This window comes from Taudactylus pleione, unplaced genomic scaffold (assembly GCF_031769625.1).
Source record: "Taudactylus pleione unplaced genomic scaffold, aTauple2 ptg000016l, whole genome shotgun sequence".
In the NCBI taxonomy this organism is placed as follows: Eukaryota; Metazoa; Chordata; class Amphibia; order Anura; family Myobatrachidae; genus Taudactylus; species Taudactylus pleione.
The window spans coordinates 1,623,209-1,640,120 of NW_028284418.1; the positions used below are offsets into that span (position 1 = coordinate 1,623,209).

Genomic DNA, 16,912 nt, shown 5'->3' on the forward strand with positions numbered 1-16,912 from the left:
TAGGGGAAAAAAACACCAGAAAAACCCAACATTTTTAGCAGCCCCGCTTTGGGAGGGTGGGCGCTGTGAGCCCCTCATCCCGGCGCACAGGCAAAGGGGGGCACGATCAGCGTGATTGCTCCTCCCATAGGCTTAGGAGACTGCTCTGGCTCCCAGCGTGTGCTGGGCTGCTGTGATGTAGGAGGAAGGGGGCAGTGCCAGACTTGGGCCTCTACCGGGCCCCTCCAGCAAGCCCAGGCAATTTGTACCTGCTCCCCCTCCCTCTCGGCGCCCCTGCCTACAGCCATTGAAAAGGAATGACTAAAATAATTAGAAGTATTAACATTACTGAGGTGTGAGGCACAACATGCCTCAAATCTATTAGTACTTAGTAAACCAATTGGCTGCATTATCATGCATAATGGTTTAGTCCACAAATTGCTGTATTCCTTGGGTGTAGGCAAGATACACATCTTAAATACAAGGAAGGAGGGTTGGATATATTACTCCAATGTACATTTTAAAAAGAAGTGAGAAATGTTTGGGAAACATATGGAAGCATTTTTGGGATAAAAATTATCTTTTTTTGTAGTAGAATAAAAGGTACTGGTCAAAAAAATAAATAAAAGGAGGTCAACGTAATGCTTAACAGTTACAGAATACTTCTCTTTACAAGCCATTGCTTCTATCAGTTTGAGAAAGGTTTTTACATGATCAAGAGGAGGAAAGCTTAAACTAAAGGGTTCAGTACACTGGAGGTTTAACCAAAAGATACCTATATACCTATTATATCAAAACAGTACACACAGTAATAGGTTGTGCCTCTCTCAATGATGCTATAAGTTCACAAATCCTATGCATTCGGAATGTGGCAATTTGTTTTTTCCATTTTAAATAACCTTAATATTTTTGTACCCACCCAAAACGTGCTGCCTGAGACAGGCACATCACTATATACACTGTAGGACAGAACCAGTTTTCAGTGTCTATACTGCTGATGGGTGCTGCAAACTTTAACACAAATTGTGTGTGTATGGTATCTATAGCACTTTATTATAGTTCTTCTTTTATATTAACCCTTTTGATTATAACTGAAAGGAAACTTTATCACCAAAAGGCCAGTGACGTGTGATGAGGTCAATGGCTGGGAAGGCACATGGAGATGGGTCTGAGTGCTGGGAGCCTGTCTCACCCCCTACTCACTGTAACTCTCCCCTCACTACACTAAGCTTCAGTGTCCATTGAGTCTACTACCTGCATCACTGTCTTCTCTTGCTGCTGCTGCTGGCTGAGCTCCAATCTCTAAACACTGCAGTGCACTTCTTGGTCCTATGACACATCCAAGGTGTCCATCAATGCTCAAGGAATGCCCCCATACTCAGAGGCATGCCTCTATTAGCACTCATTCTGTGCAGTTTACTGTCCGTGGTGTGGCCCCAACCCCAGCTCTGCAAGCAGTGTCTGACTATATAGAAGTGAGGCTGAGCTGTTGCTGCCACATCTCTAGTCCCCCTGCAGTCCCAGGGAGCTCCACAAAGCTGGCGAGTGTGAACTATAAAAATTATTACAATAAACAAAGATGTTTATAATGCCGCATTTCCACTAAGCGATTTAAATGAGCGATTCAACGATTACCACATCGTAATCGCTCATTAATTGTGCACAATAATGTCGGAAACAAACAGCGATGTGCGCTCCCACTGGTCGTTTCCGACATCAATCATCGCCTGTACAGGCAGGTCAATCTGCCGATAATGACAGATTGGGCATGTTCGGGGGTTAAGGGAGGGAGCCTGCACTGAACGACAAATCGTTCAGTGTTGACACTGCACATTATGAAAACGACTGTACGATTACAATGTTGTAATCGTTCCTGTACCTGCTAGTGGATACACACCTTAAGTCATAAATATCTCCTTTGTATTATTCTAATCATTTCTATATAAAATCTCAGGAGTATGACTGTTAAAGGCTAATCCCTATCTGTAATACGTCTTGGTCCAGCACATAAAAGATGAAGGATAGGTATTTTTTTTTTAGATATATAACCAGCAATTACTGGCACCCACTAGTCCATATATTCAAAGTGCCCAGGTGTCCTGAACCGTGCAAGGTGACAATCGCCCAAATACAAATACCAAACGGCACTCCGGGTCATTTAGATGTATACGAATTCTGTATTGAAAACCGAGGTGAGCGGGGACGAGATGACGTCATCACTTGGCATCTACCCTGTGTGTGCAGCGTGGATTGGTAGGCTGTACACGGGTGTTTTCCTGCTATATTAGGAGGGGTAAGTTGTACTTGTTTTTCGGTGTAGGAATTTACTTTGTTATCATTGTTGTACGTCTTGATAAAGGTGCCGACGAGCACCGAAACGTCGCCATGAAACTCTTTTAGTTTTCAATACAGAATTCTTTTGCATCTAAAAGACCCAGAGTGCCGTTCCTATGTTTGTGGTGTGTGTGTATATATATTATATATATATATATATATATATATATATATACACACACATATACTGCAAAAGATGGCCGGCACTCCACAAAGAAGCTGATACTTGCCCGGGTGCCCTCCAATGGAAAAACTGCCAAACATGTATGGAAATAACGGCGGCACTCACAGGACTTGTATAAAGAAGACTCACGACTCAGGAAGGTCAAAGTTCAACGTTTCAGTCTGGCGACTTTTATCAAGAACTTGATAAAAGTCGCCAGACTGAAACGTTGAACTTTGACCTTCCTGAGTCGTGAGTCTTCTTTATACAAGTCCTGTGAGTGCCGCCGTTATTTCTATATATATATATATATATATATATATATATATATATGATACATATCTTGCTCTTTAGTAGTCATGAAGGCATGTGTCAAAATGGGCAATGCTATGTATATGTAGACTATAATGTAAATTCTTGCATAATTAAAAGTAATTTAAACAGCATTTTAAAGAAAAGCAGCTGTCTATTTTCTTTTAGTATTGAAATGGTTAAGTAGAAGTCATACTATGCACCACAGAGGCTCCCCTTAATAGTTCATGTGTCTGGGAGGTGGTGGGGCTTGTTTACATCAATTAAAGATGCCATTGTGCACCCCACTACAGAGAATTTCAAAGCTAGAAAAATGGGGGAAGAGAGCATTAAAGTGCTCTCTCCCCCTTTCTAGTACCCTCACACAGGGGAACCCCTGGCATTCTCAGATGATCATCAGAGAACACTCTTAAGCTGGGTACACACCTATACAATCCTTGGGCCGATCACCTGATAGTCAGTGACCGGGCTGACGATTGTATTGGTGTGTATGCTGTACAGCAGGAGCGTTAGCCGATAAACGGCTTTTAACATTCCTGCAGCGCTCAGGATCGGGAGGTTGCATCTTATGTGCTGTTTAATATTATTTGTCGGCCCGACCTCCCGATCCCATAGAAGCCCACACACACTGTGCTATGTCTGCAGTGTGTACGGTGACTGTGGAAGCTGACAGGGGGTCACTGCACGGCTGATCGGTAGAGTTTAACCCGTTCAGCCGCTGATCAAAAAGGTGTGTACGCTGCAGTAAGCATTCTGAAACCCGGACATATACATGGCATCTTTTTCAAATAATGTGTTCCCTTGTTATTATCTAGTGACGACCAGACAATGGGTTACATTCTTGGGCTACTATATTAGTCCCATGTTTCATTCAAACACATAAAAAAAATACACATTACAATTTTAAGGACAGATTTTATTTATGAAAAACCAGTGTAGAATATAGCTTATTACTGTGGAAAACTGAATTAAAGTTGAAGTAAGAACCACCAGTATTCGTTGATAATGGTTATAAAAAAAAAAAAAACATTTGCTTTTAGTTCACTTTCATGCAATTTCATTTGCATTTTGAGTAGAGTGCATTTGGCGTGTACGGAGAAATAGACAAGCTAATATTTTCTGGAAAGCAAGATATAACTTGTGCGGGTACTGCAAAATTACTAATATTGACGCTGGAATACTTCCTGTCCAAAAAGTGTCAAAATAGACACTGCAATGAAGGAGTTAAATAAAACCACCCAGGACTCTCCTATTATCTGAAGCATTACCTGATGCAGAGTCAGATGAATCACACATTTCTCCTGAAATAGCTCTGCAGTATAGCTCAATTCCAGAGCTATGGATTAAGTCACCCAAGACCGTGAGACCAAACTGGATTTCTGCTACAGGTACCAAGACAATCATTGCAAAATGGAAACGTCCTGTCACCTATGTAGGACAAGGGCTGGTTTGCATTTTGTGAAGTACTATACATGTATAACTGAAGCACTCATGCTGTAGAAATAGGGCAATTGTAAACTAAATGAAATGACAGCAGCTGACTGTTTGCAGCTCTTTCTACAGTATAAAGCTGGTTACACACTATGTGAATGTGTACCCAGCCAATATGGCAACACAACGCACTGAAACACACTACACGGTGCGACGTGTCTATCTATGCAGCATTTAGTAGCATGGCCTTGGTCACTGTATCTTCCAAACTGCTGTTCAGTACAACAAATGGGAGGCGCGACTGGGCGTACACACTATGCGATCTGCACAATATATTGTTCCGATCTGCGTTGGAACAATATATAGTGCAATGTATTGCATAGTCACAGTGTGTACCCAGCTTTACTTGTGCTCCTATTTTCAGAAATGTAGACACAAAAGTTATTTCTAAAACTAAATTTCATTTTGAAATGGAGACTAGAGAGGTTCCCTATTGTACACCCCCTCTTCCCCTATCATGAAGTGGCTCCCATGGCACATATGTCACAGAGGGTAAGGGTGCCCGTCCTGCACATACTTTCCCGGAGCCATTCCCACGCAATAATTTGTTTTTAATTTTTACTGGAAAAGTATCTTTTTGTTTACTCAAATGTACATATGTAGCTGAATAATTGATCATGCCTAAATAACGGTCATCTCTAAAATACAGCAACATAATATTCCTCCAAGCATAGATGGTGCCGTTATGTCTGAGACTTTATAAAATCAACGCTACAACTGCACCAATTGCTGATTTAGTTATAACTTTTCTCCACATGATATATTCAGATTTATATCCTCAAGGCCAGATTTTGGGGAGCGCCACTACTGCCAATGCCCAGGCCAGGGGCGTAACTAAGTATTTGAAGGCCCCATATCAAAAGTTTGTAAGTGCCCCTATGTACTACTCAATGGTGAAAAATGGATATAACGCATGTAACTTTGACTAAGAAAATGGGCCCCGCACAGCTCTGGGCCTCATAGCAGCTGCACCCCCTGCACCTATGGTAGTTACGCCCATGACCCAGGCTTAACAGCACTATCTAGAGTCCCACCAGCCTTGGACGTGTCCACAGAGCTGCTCTCTATCTGAGACAGGTATAGTGTGATCAGACATCAGAAGTGAAACCAAACTGCCCATTTCCTCATTCACAGCAGTTTATAAATGGTTGTTGCTAGATCCAAGTTATAGAATGGACTTCTGACATCACAACCACGCGACCGCAACAGTAGCGCCGGACCTCTACCAGTGTTACTATCCATGCGGGCATAGAGGGTGGAATATAAACCCGTGCCTAGAAGCGTGACGTCAGAGGTCCTTTACAGCACCTTATTCTAGCCCTAACAGTTTATAAATAGGCACACGCTTCTAGGGTGGATATTTCCCTGCTACCCTGGACTATAATCTCTTTCTCTACATGCCAAGATTTTCATTTTAATATTCTTACTTCTTAGGTCCATTTACAAGCTATATTTATGACCTACACATATGAACTTATGAGCACATACAGAGTTGTGTCTGAAGACAAGTCTACAGTGACCAGGCTTAGGAAGTGCCCCCTGACCTGCCGGTTTCCTCATTCACAGGCACCTATAAATAGAAGCACAGGCAGACACTTTCAGGGCGGAAGCTCCACTGGAGATGCCTGGCGGCCACTGACTTTACAACAATAAACGCCCTGAGGTGCTAAAGCAAGGAAAAAGGAGTGTGCTAAAGGACTCTGCAACCATAAAGTCAAATAACTTGTTAGAGAGTTATTAGAGAGGCAATAGATGCACTGTCCCTCAACATCAGCACATTGGCCTCAACATCAGCACATTGGCACAGTCCTTTGTAAACAAGTTGAGAGAAATGCTATACGGACATCTTGCACAACAAGGGTTAAAGGAAGTCCACAGTCGTTTGCTGGCGTTTTCCATATCTAGTGGGTGAAGAAAGTCTGCCTCTCATAAGATGGTTGCCATTTTCAGCTACAGAAAAAATGAGCTATAAATAGGTAATATTAACATAATCAAAACGCAATCTTTTTATGTTCAGTGCACCCATACATTTTACACTGAGTGGTAAAAGATACGATGGATGCAGCTTACTATACAATTGTTTGCCAAACCTAGTAACGCGACAATTTAGCCATTGAGCTAATAATATTTAGGCCAGCAGCAGCTGAATAGTCATTTTATAATGTTTACAGAGAAGAAAGATCCTATTAAAAACCTATTTGTAGTGACCCCTGCTATTTGTTAGATGTTCATAAAATTTATGTTGTAGGTTTGTAAAATCATACTAGGTTTTATTTATACATAATTGAATATCCTGGTTACATTTGTAAGCAATGCTTTCTAATTTGTACAAAACATTTCAATGTGCGCTTTTTCCTGCAAATGAACATTTTTAAAGGAACATAGGGGGGGTATTTACCAAAACTGGGAGAAAGATAAAATTGTGAGGTTATATACTAACCAATCAGCTTCCAATTTACATTATGCAGGCTGTGTTTATAAAATGATAGGAGCTGATTGGTTTGTAATTTATTTTTTATCATTTTATCTCTCTCCCAGCTTGGATAAATAGTATTTTAGTAAAATGTACTGTGGATTTTAGAGCATCCCAATTGTCGGCAAATACACACCATATTATTTTTATCTCCAGGCTCTAGTCCAAAGCTACATGCAGTATTCAGAGAGTAGAGAAATACCTGCACACACATTTCCTATAACCTATAGGATTTTTGGACCAAATACTTTCCACATTTCCAGAATATTTGATTACAGAATAGTATTAATAGTAATTAACAGAATAGTATTAACAAATATGAAAAACTCCAATGTCTGCTACAGTAGCTCTTCCATTCCGCTTCTGGGTGTAGAAAGTCATAAACATATTAGTGTCTATATGGACAATACATTGCATGCTCTACAAAGCAGCAATTCAGGTAGCACTTAGCAGTCGCAGTAAAAGTAAATAGTGTACATGCTAGCATTGGAAAACACCAAATTTCACCCAGTGTACATTATACTCACATTATGTATGTTTTTTTTAATCATTTTAATAGAAGACTAGGGTTTGGGGGCGGATGGGTGACAGATAGCAGTGACACTACATCACAGATGCAGAATTGAGACGTGTATATACGGGGGAGGGGTGTCATTACCTGAAATGTAGCTGATCCATCATCCATCCTACATGATCCCACTGTGAGACACAGCAGAGCTTGCATGTCATCTGTATGATCCTGCGTCCAGGGTACACTCAGTACATAATCCACAGCCACATGTAATTCTGCAGCACCCTATACAATCCCCCCAGCCACAGCAAGCCCTCCCCAAACGGAAAGGCAGCAGTTGTTGCAGACCACTATGGGATCAATAGGTAAAGAGACCCAACAACCAAGCGGATAAACAGCAGGTACAGGGCCAATAGTCTGCTCCCCAACCTCACAATCAATCCGCAGAAGGGAGGGATATGCAGAAGGAGGGGGAGGGGAGTCTGGGATATGTCTCCTGAATAACTGGAGAGTGGGGTGAACAAACCAAATTCGACTGCAAATAAAATATTAATTCAAGGGGAGAGAAAAAAAAAAAAAGTCTGATGGAAATAAAGGTGGTGAAACTTACCGGAGTCGAAGTGGGAGCTAAATGCAAAGCTGGGGTGGCAAAAGGAAGATAGAAGCAAAGTCAAAATCCAACCCATTGGCAGGCATGGGGAGAGAGTGGTATAAACAGGATGGAATAGCAGGATCAGCGCAAGGAAGCTGTTCTGCAATGGGGAGCTCTGCAGCGGCTGCCTCCTGCTTATCTTTCTCCTAGGGTCCTTCCTGGAAGCCACTATGAAAATTTACAGCAGATAGCGGCTCAACACAACAGCAGCTACGTTATCATATGCCAGAGATAATAAATAGGGTAGAGAGGATGCGCATGGATGCGGGGTTCAGCAGCATCAAGGGATCTGCTCCAATGCTATCTGACTTCAGTGTATCCCCCCTATGGTTTATCCCTGATCCACACACACCTACCTAATTCCTCCCGTGCACGTCCTAATCATAGCGCCCTCTACCGTCACCCAGTGGTATAACTCAGCAATGCACCCACTGACTAAACTTGCTGTCTACATCGTATAAAATCAATGCTGATTGTCTCACACCTGCAAAGATAAATGTTCCACCCCAATAGAAGGCACCTGAAGACAAATATCTTGTAACCCACTGTCACTCAATTGGTAAGTTTATGTGTACACTGTAACAAATATATGGTGTTTAGTGTATCATTCACTGCTCGCTCTAATTGCACTTAAACACTTTTTTCTTCTGACTTAACATGGCAGATATGTAGTTACATTAATGGCAGCAGAGCTCTCATTGCTCTATTGAATGCATGTCCTAAATAGCTGGATTAGTCACTACTTTATGCAATGTGTGATTTAGCCCTCCTCCTTCTATTCACACTGAGCGAGGCAGCAATGCTGGGAAAGATACATAAGGCAGAACTGCTTTCATAAGTCATAGCCCCCAAATTTACAGTGTTCCTATGGTGAAATACACCTACACCCCACTTCCTTTGCTGTTACAGTATATTCTAGTAATATATATGTTATTAAATGTCACAGTGTAGAGACATTTGTATTTTACTTAAGGTACATAGGCCTACTTCTACGTCCTAGGCTAGTCATTTTATACTCCACATGATCTTGTCCTCTCTTGAACGCACTCCTACATTCATTTATTGGGACTAATAGTTGCTTATTAAAGACAACATAAATGTGAAAGCAAGTAAATAAAATAGGCATTTATATTGCTAAATCTGTTCTTACAAGTCACTGCTAAATACTAGTGTATATTAAGAAGTGGGTGAGGTTTATAATATTTTGCCTCCTCCATGGACAGTGGTGCCCGGCGGTTCAAATCTCGACGCTGGAACACCGGCAGGAGTGAAAATCCCGAATGGTAAGTAGAGTAACTATCCCTAATCCTCTCACCCCCCTAACCCTCCCATAGGGGTGCCTAACCCTAACCTCCCCCCTAGTGCCTAACCCCCCCATAAGTGCCTAAACCTAATCCCCCCGTCCCCACAGCCTAAACCTAACCCTCCCAGGGGGTACCTAACCCTAAGTCCCCCCGGGAGCCCTAAAACCTAACCCTCCCCCCTGCGGCTGTCCTCACCCGCGTCCGGCTTACCTTCTTTCAGTATGCCGGATGTTGGGCTCCCGGTGTAGGGATAATTATAGGCGTCGGGATTCGATGTCTACCATTAGTCCCCTGTCGGGATTACACAGTCGGTGAAGCCGGCAGTTGGCATTTCGACTGTCGACTTCCTGGCTGCATACCATGTAAACTACCGGGGCCAAACTCTGAAAAGCTTCGCTTTTTGGAGTTTGTTACATAGGGGGCAGATCGTAGCCCCCATTGATAATAATGGGGACTTTGATCAGAAGTGCTAAATAGCAAATTGCTGAGAGATTTCTGTGAAATCTCCTGCAATGTGCCATTAATACCTAGCTACAATACATACAATTATGCAGAAACTGTAGTTTCTACATCATTTTATGTAAAAAAACAGCTTGATACATAGGCCCCTAAATCCTTAAAACAATTGGTATGTTATAGAGGGCAGCACACTATATTTTCTTCCATTTGCTGAACATCAGAACAGCAGCTTTTCTGAAACAGAAAACAGATTTGAAGTTGCTTACTGCATACTGCTGTCATGTTAAAGTATAAGAGCAAAGTATTCCCTTCACACTTTGTTTTTGTTCTTAGTATAGACATTAAAGCAAAATGGCGGCAGGGATGGCCACCCAATTTTTGGGAGCCTGCTGGCCACTTCGGGAGAGTAGGCAAGTATGGCACAGAGAGTTGTACGCACCTACCCTTGAAAAAGGCCCCATAGGGGATGAAATGCATTGGAAACACCCATTTATCCAATATAACATCTGGACTATATTTATACTTCATTTATATTGTATTGTATTTTCATACCTGTTTTCATTAGATATTGTAGTTACCTGCACCATGCAGCCTAGACTGTTTGTTATGGGGAAGTGATAATAACAAATAAAGGCTCTGTACTTAAACCTGTGGAATCCTGTTCATTTGTATCCATAGCAAACCCCTCCCCTTCCCCCCATACACACGCAACTAGAAGAGTACTCACGGCACGGGACAATCGAGGAACAGCAAACACCGGAGAGATCCGGGTAAGTGCACATACCTTACCTAAATAAGTTTGCATACTGGTGCCTATAAGTCGCTGATGCTGTGCTATCTGTAATTTTGAGGTGGAGAGACGGTGTGCACATGCACAGCAACAACTGATTGATGGATTAAGAATATTGAGGTGGTGGTGAATACACGCATATTTCTATGCTGTTATAGGTATCCTGGGAGGAGCACTAAGGACATTACATATCTGGATGAACACCCAGCCTACAGTTTTTGTACACTAAACCTACATAATGGGGTGTTATCTGTAATAAGATCAGCAATCTAGTGCCGCGTATCCACTAGTAGATACCGGTACGATTACCATCGTTTCCCTAGGGGTGCAGTGCCTACACTGAACGATTGATCATTCAGTGTAGGCACCATCAATCATTCCCGAACATGGTCAATGTGTCGTTATCGGCAGATTGACCAGCATGTCCGGGCGATGATTGATGTCGGAAACAACCAACGGCAGCGCTGGTTGTTTCCGACACTTACAGCCCCGATGTGTGTCCGATTACTGAACGATCGCATGATTACGATGTCGTAATCGTGCAGTCGCTCTGTGTAATCAGGTAGTGGATACCTGACATAAGACTGTCATTATCTATCCTGTGTTTCACGCCTAGACATTGACAATTGCCATTTCTCTAATTAATAGTACGAGGAACAACCACAAGTATATACCTCAGTACCCTGTAGCACATCTACACAATTGTTTAATATTGTACGCATCTATGTGACCGGACTTCCTCCTATATATACACTTGGTTTCCTAGCTGTTATTAGTGCGCACGTGCACCAGCCCTATCCTTGGTGCATGAGATCAATCTGAAAACATAAGACATTACTATGAAGACAAGCACAAATTCCTACAATAAGCCCTTAGTACCAAGTTAGTCGTATTCTCATTCTCACTGGTTGCCCCCAGGTCTTGTGTACATGAACCTCAATAGAGGTTCTGACACATTAAAATGGAAAACACTAAGCAAAAACGTAAGGAAAAATGACAGCTGGCCAAAGATACGGTATAAACGGTAATCTGAAAGCTGTGCAATTTTTGTAAAAATAATACTTATATCCATAGGTGAATCTCAAGATATAAATCTGCCCATGCAGTGGTTAGAGCAGGGGAGTATCACCAGAATGGTCAGGGTCTGATCAGAAGATAGGGCTTGTGGCTATCCTCAGAATGGTCAGGGGAACAAAGCAGATGTCAGAGCAGCTAGTTATCCTCAGAATGGTCAGGGTCAGAGCAGCCGGTTATCCTCAGAATGGCCATGGTAACTGCAGATGTCATGGCAGATGAATATCCACAGAATGGTCAGGGACTGAGCAGAATTAGGGGAAGGTGGCTATTCACAGAATTGTCAGGTACAGAGCAGAGGTCAGGGCAAGTGGCTATCTACAGAATTGTCAGAGTACAGAGGTCAAGGCAGACAGCTATCCACAGAATGGTCAATTTCCAGAAGAGGTTAATACATCCACAATAGAAGAAAAAGGCACACTGCACTGCACCTCTCACTGCACCTCTCATAGGCAGTACCCATGCAATACAGTACAGGTACCTGCACTATAAGGCAGCCAATCAGAAGGCACCCTAAGATGGCCACTCAGAATCATGCAAAGTAACGGCGCGCCTGACGGGAGGATCTGCAATACATGATGTAATGATCTGTCCACTGCTACTGATTACTATACCTCCAATTTGAGCTAATCATTATGAACATAATACTTTATACAGACATCGGAAACTACACCTACCCAACATAAATATAATACAATTGTATTACACTGTATACAGACATAAGACCCTACAGCCTTACATGCCCTGACGCATTCTGTATGAAACCCTGGCAGCGGACAGCCCGACGTGGAAGGAAATCCCGATCGTCTGTAAGGTAAGTATGTACTAACCTAACTATACCCCCTAACCCTCCTTTAGGGTGCCTAACCCTATCCCCCTCCCCCCCGTGCCTAAACCTAACCCCCGCTTTCTCCGCTGCCTAAACCTAAGACTCCTGGGGTGGGGGGGTGCCTAGCCCTAACCTTCCCCTGGGGGTGCCTAACCCTAATTCCTTCCCTAACCGGGAAGGTTAGGTTACAGTGTAGGTTACAGAATCCCTACGCCGGGATTCTGTAGTCTAGATGCCGGCGGTCGACATAGTGACCGCTGGCATCTTAAACATATACCGCCCTGACACTGGGTCATAATACAATTTTGTCCCATTTTACAAACATAGGACACTACAGCACCAACATGATTTCACCACGAGACATGATTATAATACAATTGCATTACACTGTATATAGACATACTGTAGGTCACAACAATTCTATTACACGGTATGCAGAGACATAGAACACACAACACCTACCCACTGACGACACTTAGCATTCCATTATCATAAAACAGTTCTATTTAAATAAAAATCTTAAGCACATTTTAACTTATATTACATACAACAAAAGAAGAAAATTAATAAATGTGAATTTATTACAGTAATAAAAAAATTAAACCATAAAACAGGGATCTTTTCATGGAGACACATTTCCAAGGGCACATTTTAAAACCCAGTAATGTCTCTCCAATGTAGAGACCTAATAGCTGTGTCTTCAGAATGTAAGCTCTTGCGAGCAGGGCCCTCTACCCTCTTGTGCTTCTCCTTACTTTATGTTCATCTACTTCTTACTCACCACTAGGACACCTAACACTTGGTGCCTATGCTTTGTTGCTTATGTGGGTGTTATGGCCACCTATGTATCAATGTATATTATCCATGTCCTTGTCCTTCATTGTATTGTATTTTACTGTAAGTCACTTTTTGGTTATGTACCTTGTAAGGCGCTGCGGAACACTTGTGGCGCCATATAATTAAACGATAATAATAATAATAATATTCTGACTTAGGGCCTGATCCAGTAAAGATCGCTATTGCGATTGAATTAGCGATTACGCACGCAGTCTCACTGCGAAGGTATGCTAATATCTGCTATCGCAATACCACACGCAGTCTAACATAAGGACGCCCACTTTACCTTACACACCGTCAACATGTAGTACAATCGGAGCCTCACGCACACTTGCTCTAGGTCAGACCTTACTCAGAAATTGCTAACTTCATCGCACGCAGTGAAAGCTCTATCTGCGTACGGCATCACAGTGCCTAATTTATACACTCCCCTGCAACAGCATTGAAACCCACTTGCACGCCTGCGTTTCGCTGATCACCGCCCCCCACCCCCCATCAACCACCCCCAAAAAATTACTTCCTATCAATCACTCTGCGATAGGTCTGTGTAGTCACTGTAATCGCCAGGGGCGGATTGGGATGGAAAACCAGCTCAGGAAATTTCCGGTAGCAGCCCTAGTAGGGGCAGGGTCTGTGGAGGGGGGCGGGGTGGGATACTCCATCCTCATTGGGCCTGTTTCTGTGATTCTGAGTTGGATGCAGTCACAGAGGGCCTGATTCAGACCCGCTCGCGAGCGAAGGACGCTCGCAAGCGGGTCGTTGGTGCCCGAATGCGCATGCGCACGACGGAGGGAGCTCGGGGTCTCGCCCCAAAGGGGGCGTGCTGTCGTTGGTGACTGACAGCATGTCCCCTTTGGTGGGCGTGCCGGGGGCGTGGCTGCCAGACGGAGGCGTTCCCATGGGAACAACTACCGTCTGGGTCCGGCCCCACTGACATCACTAGTGATAGAGCCAAAATCACTCCAGGGCTTGCGGTCACCGAGACCCTACCGCAGGGTCTCACCGCAAGCCCGATGGTTGCGATGGTCTTGGACCATCGCGACCATCAACATGGACGCTCGCATAAGCTGTGGGTGGTAACCCACAGCTATGCGTGCGTCCAAGAGGCCGCTCCATTTTTAGGGAGGACGGCCCTGATTCAGAGCGAGCGCTCTGGTCAGAGCTTTCGGCTCTGAATCAGGCCCAGACTTCCTTGCGTCTTTTGATGCACTTGCGTCTGCGACTTAATGCTAATGCTGCTGCAAAGCCCTTCCCTGGTGTACATCCGAGCGTATGAATGTGCAAGGACTGAGATGCTAACAGTACAATGCTAGGTGCAGATTATTCATCTAAGGGCCCCATTTATTAATGATGCATAACCCCTTTAGCGCTCGCTAAAGGGGGTATGTGACCCTATCTTTATTTAACAAACAGCGGTATGCTGCCAGCAGCCAAGTGGAGGACCTCGCCGATGAGGAGCACTTCGCTGGACCTTGTCGGAGGGGTAAGTATTGATAAATACCAGTGGCATTTTTGTTTGTATCACAGTGATACTAAATGTAAAATGCTGCTGGTGTTTAGCTTTGTTAATAAATGGGGCCCTAAGTATGGCCTCCAATATGAACAACCACTTTCAGCACTCCAATACCACACCCATCTGTACATCTGCGTCTGACTAGCTAATCCCCTGTAACCACAAAGGAATGCTAAACACATTTCTGATGCACTACTTTGTGCGTGTGTCTGACTCCGCACTGCGCATCTGTACAAACGCCATCGGGATGTATGAGTGGTGCAACTCAGACCAAAAACACTACTCCACTGCGTGCAACATATATATATATATATATATATATATATATATATAACTATTTGTGACGAGCACGCTGCTGGATGCAATGTTGATACTGATAATGTGATGACTATGATGTTGCAGTCTTAACAAAAGTCTTACGGGACAAGGATTATGATGCTGCTGGAATTGTCTTTTTGTAATTAAATGAAATAGCGTACTGCTTTGGTGAGTGCTCTCTTCTTTCCTACATCTGGGAAATACCTTGGATCTATATATAGATGTGTGTGTGTGTGTATATATATATATTCTAGCAAATGGCTGGACGGCACTCTAGACGTGTGTGTGTGTGTATATATATATATATATATATATATATATATTTCACACCCACTGACGAAACTAGTTGGGTGTGGTTCGGTGTCTGTCGTTGGACGTGGTGTTGTCACGAGTCCCAAGCTGTTTGTTGTAAGGAGAGCCACTTTGTATAACGTGGATATCCATCACCCTGGGTGCTATCCGCAGGCCCCGGAGGGTTGAGTGTGAGCCGGCCGCTGTTTACTTTGATGTACGGTATGTGAGCTAATTACACTTAGTAAAAGTGATTGTTATTTTTTTACTCACGTGGATGCGCTTTGTCTTCTTCTATTCGTTTCATGATTGATACTATTTGGACTGCGGTGAGGCTAATAAGAGGACAGCAGCACGTACATCGCCATTATTTGGGACTTTTTTGATACTGGACTTTTTGTATTTATTGTATGCTCTTAAATGGATATGTTGCGCACTTGTGCATTCTAAATATAAAATATATGTAGTATATATATATATATATATATATATATACGTATACTGTGTGCATACAGCATATATACATATATATTACTACTTTCTTGGCACAGTAGCTACGCTATTATATACTATATTATATATAGATTGATATCCTATCATAAACAGGCAGGCAGATTTTAAGTATGAATATATAATACACAGTTTAGTTTACTTACTGACTGTCACACTTGCGTGACGCAGTTAGAATTAGCTGGGCTTGGCAGAATGGCAGCTCCTGTGCTCTGTGTGTGCAGTGCACTGTGCAGGGGCAGGCTGCTGCAGACACTGGAGAGGTGGCAGGCTGCAGACGGGCTGAAGGCAGAGCCGTCAGTGGTGACTGACGGGCTCCGCAAAGGCTTATGGGGGGAGCTGCTGCAGCTGGGCATGTGCAGCAGCTCACCCGTCGGCCATTTTTTTTTGTTTACTTCAGTGAGCTGAGCTCCGATCGCGGCAGCCTGGACAGCGGTAGCGGTGCATGGGTGAGTAAAGGGTGGCGGCCACAAAAGAGAACAAAGGGACCGGCCCAGCGGGAAACGTCCCTGCGGCCCAATCCGCCCCTGGTGATCATAGTCCTGATCGCAGTGGCTGGTTCACGCATGCGCACTGCAATGCATGTGCAGAACGCAACAATCGGCCAATTGCATGCGTAATCGCAGTTGCGATCAGTAATGAATCGGGCCCTTAGCTCTTTAAAAAAAATAACTTAAGCTCAGCCTGCTTTTCCTATCCAGAACTGTAGATCCATAAATAGAAAACTTATTGATGCTTCATAATAAAAAATTAATTGTGTCTCTCCAGCACTGGCTAGTCATCTCTTTCTAATTAATATTCCATTTCATTCTGAACAGCTTGATGACGGGAATCCCATGTACAAGATCTGTTTAAAGCTTGTATGTTTTGTTTTTATCCTTTCAAAGTTATATAGCAAAATCTACAAAGTCTTTTTTTTATTTATGTAATAGTGATAGCTGAGAGGTGACTAGAGAATGAAGGTCATCAAGCTTAATACTGTGCCTTTTACATTTAATGGATATAATTTTGTTTGTATGGTCTCATAATTTTATGAATTACTAATAATATTCAATTTAATGGTCTTAAAAAG

At 43.1% G+C, this 16,912-nt stretch overlaps 1 protein-coding gene and 1 long non-coding RNA gene across 4 annotated transcripts in view; one reads left to right on the forward strand and one right to left on the reverse strand.

Annotated features, from left to right (window-relative positions):
- The window catches only part of LMTK1 (lemur tail kinase 1), a 126,066-nt gene extending 117,834 nt beyond the window's left edge, over nucleotides 1–8,232 (reverse strand). For 2 of the 3 annotated variants that reach the window (XM_088474247.1, XM_088474253.1), the window contains exon 1: nucleotides 7,874–8,232. In XM_088474247.1, coding sequence (XP_088330373.1) covers nucleotides 7,874–7,949 — 76 coding nt within the window. In that variant the 5' untranslated portion in view covers nucleotides 7,950–8,232. Of the gene's footprint in view, nucleotides 1–7,410; nucleotides 7,705–7,873 lie in introns of those variants that run through there. The other variant, XM_088474265.1, reaches the window with a different exon arrangement.
- Nucleotides 8,233–8,419: 187 nt separating this feature from the next.
- LOC148540855 (uncharacterized) overlaps nucleotides 8,420–16,912 on the forward strand; it is a 171,643-nt gene continuing 163,150 nt past the window's right edge. Inside the window, exons 1-3 of the long non-coding RNA XR_015878774.1 lie at nucleotides 8,420–8,474; nucleotides 9,139–9,198; nucleotides 10,357–10,448. This is a non-coding gene — a long non-coding RNA (uncharacterized LOC148540855). The remainder of the gene's footprint in view (nucleotides 8,475–9,138; nucleotides 9,199–10,356; nucleotides 10,449–16,912) is intronic.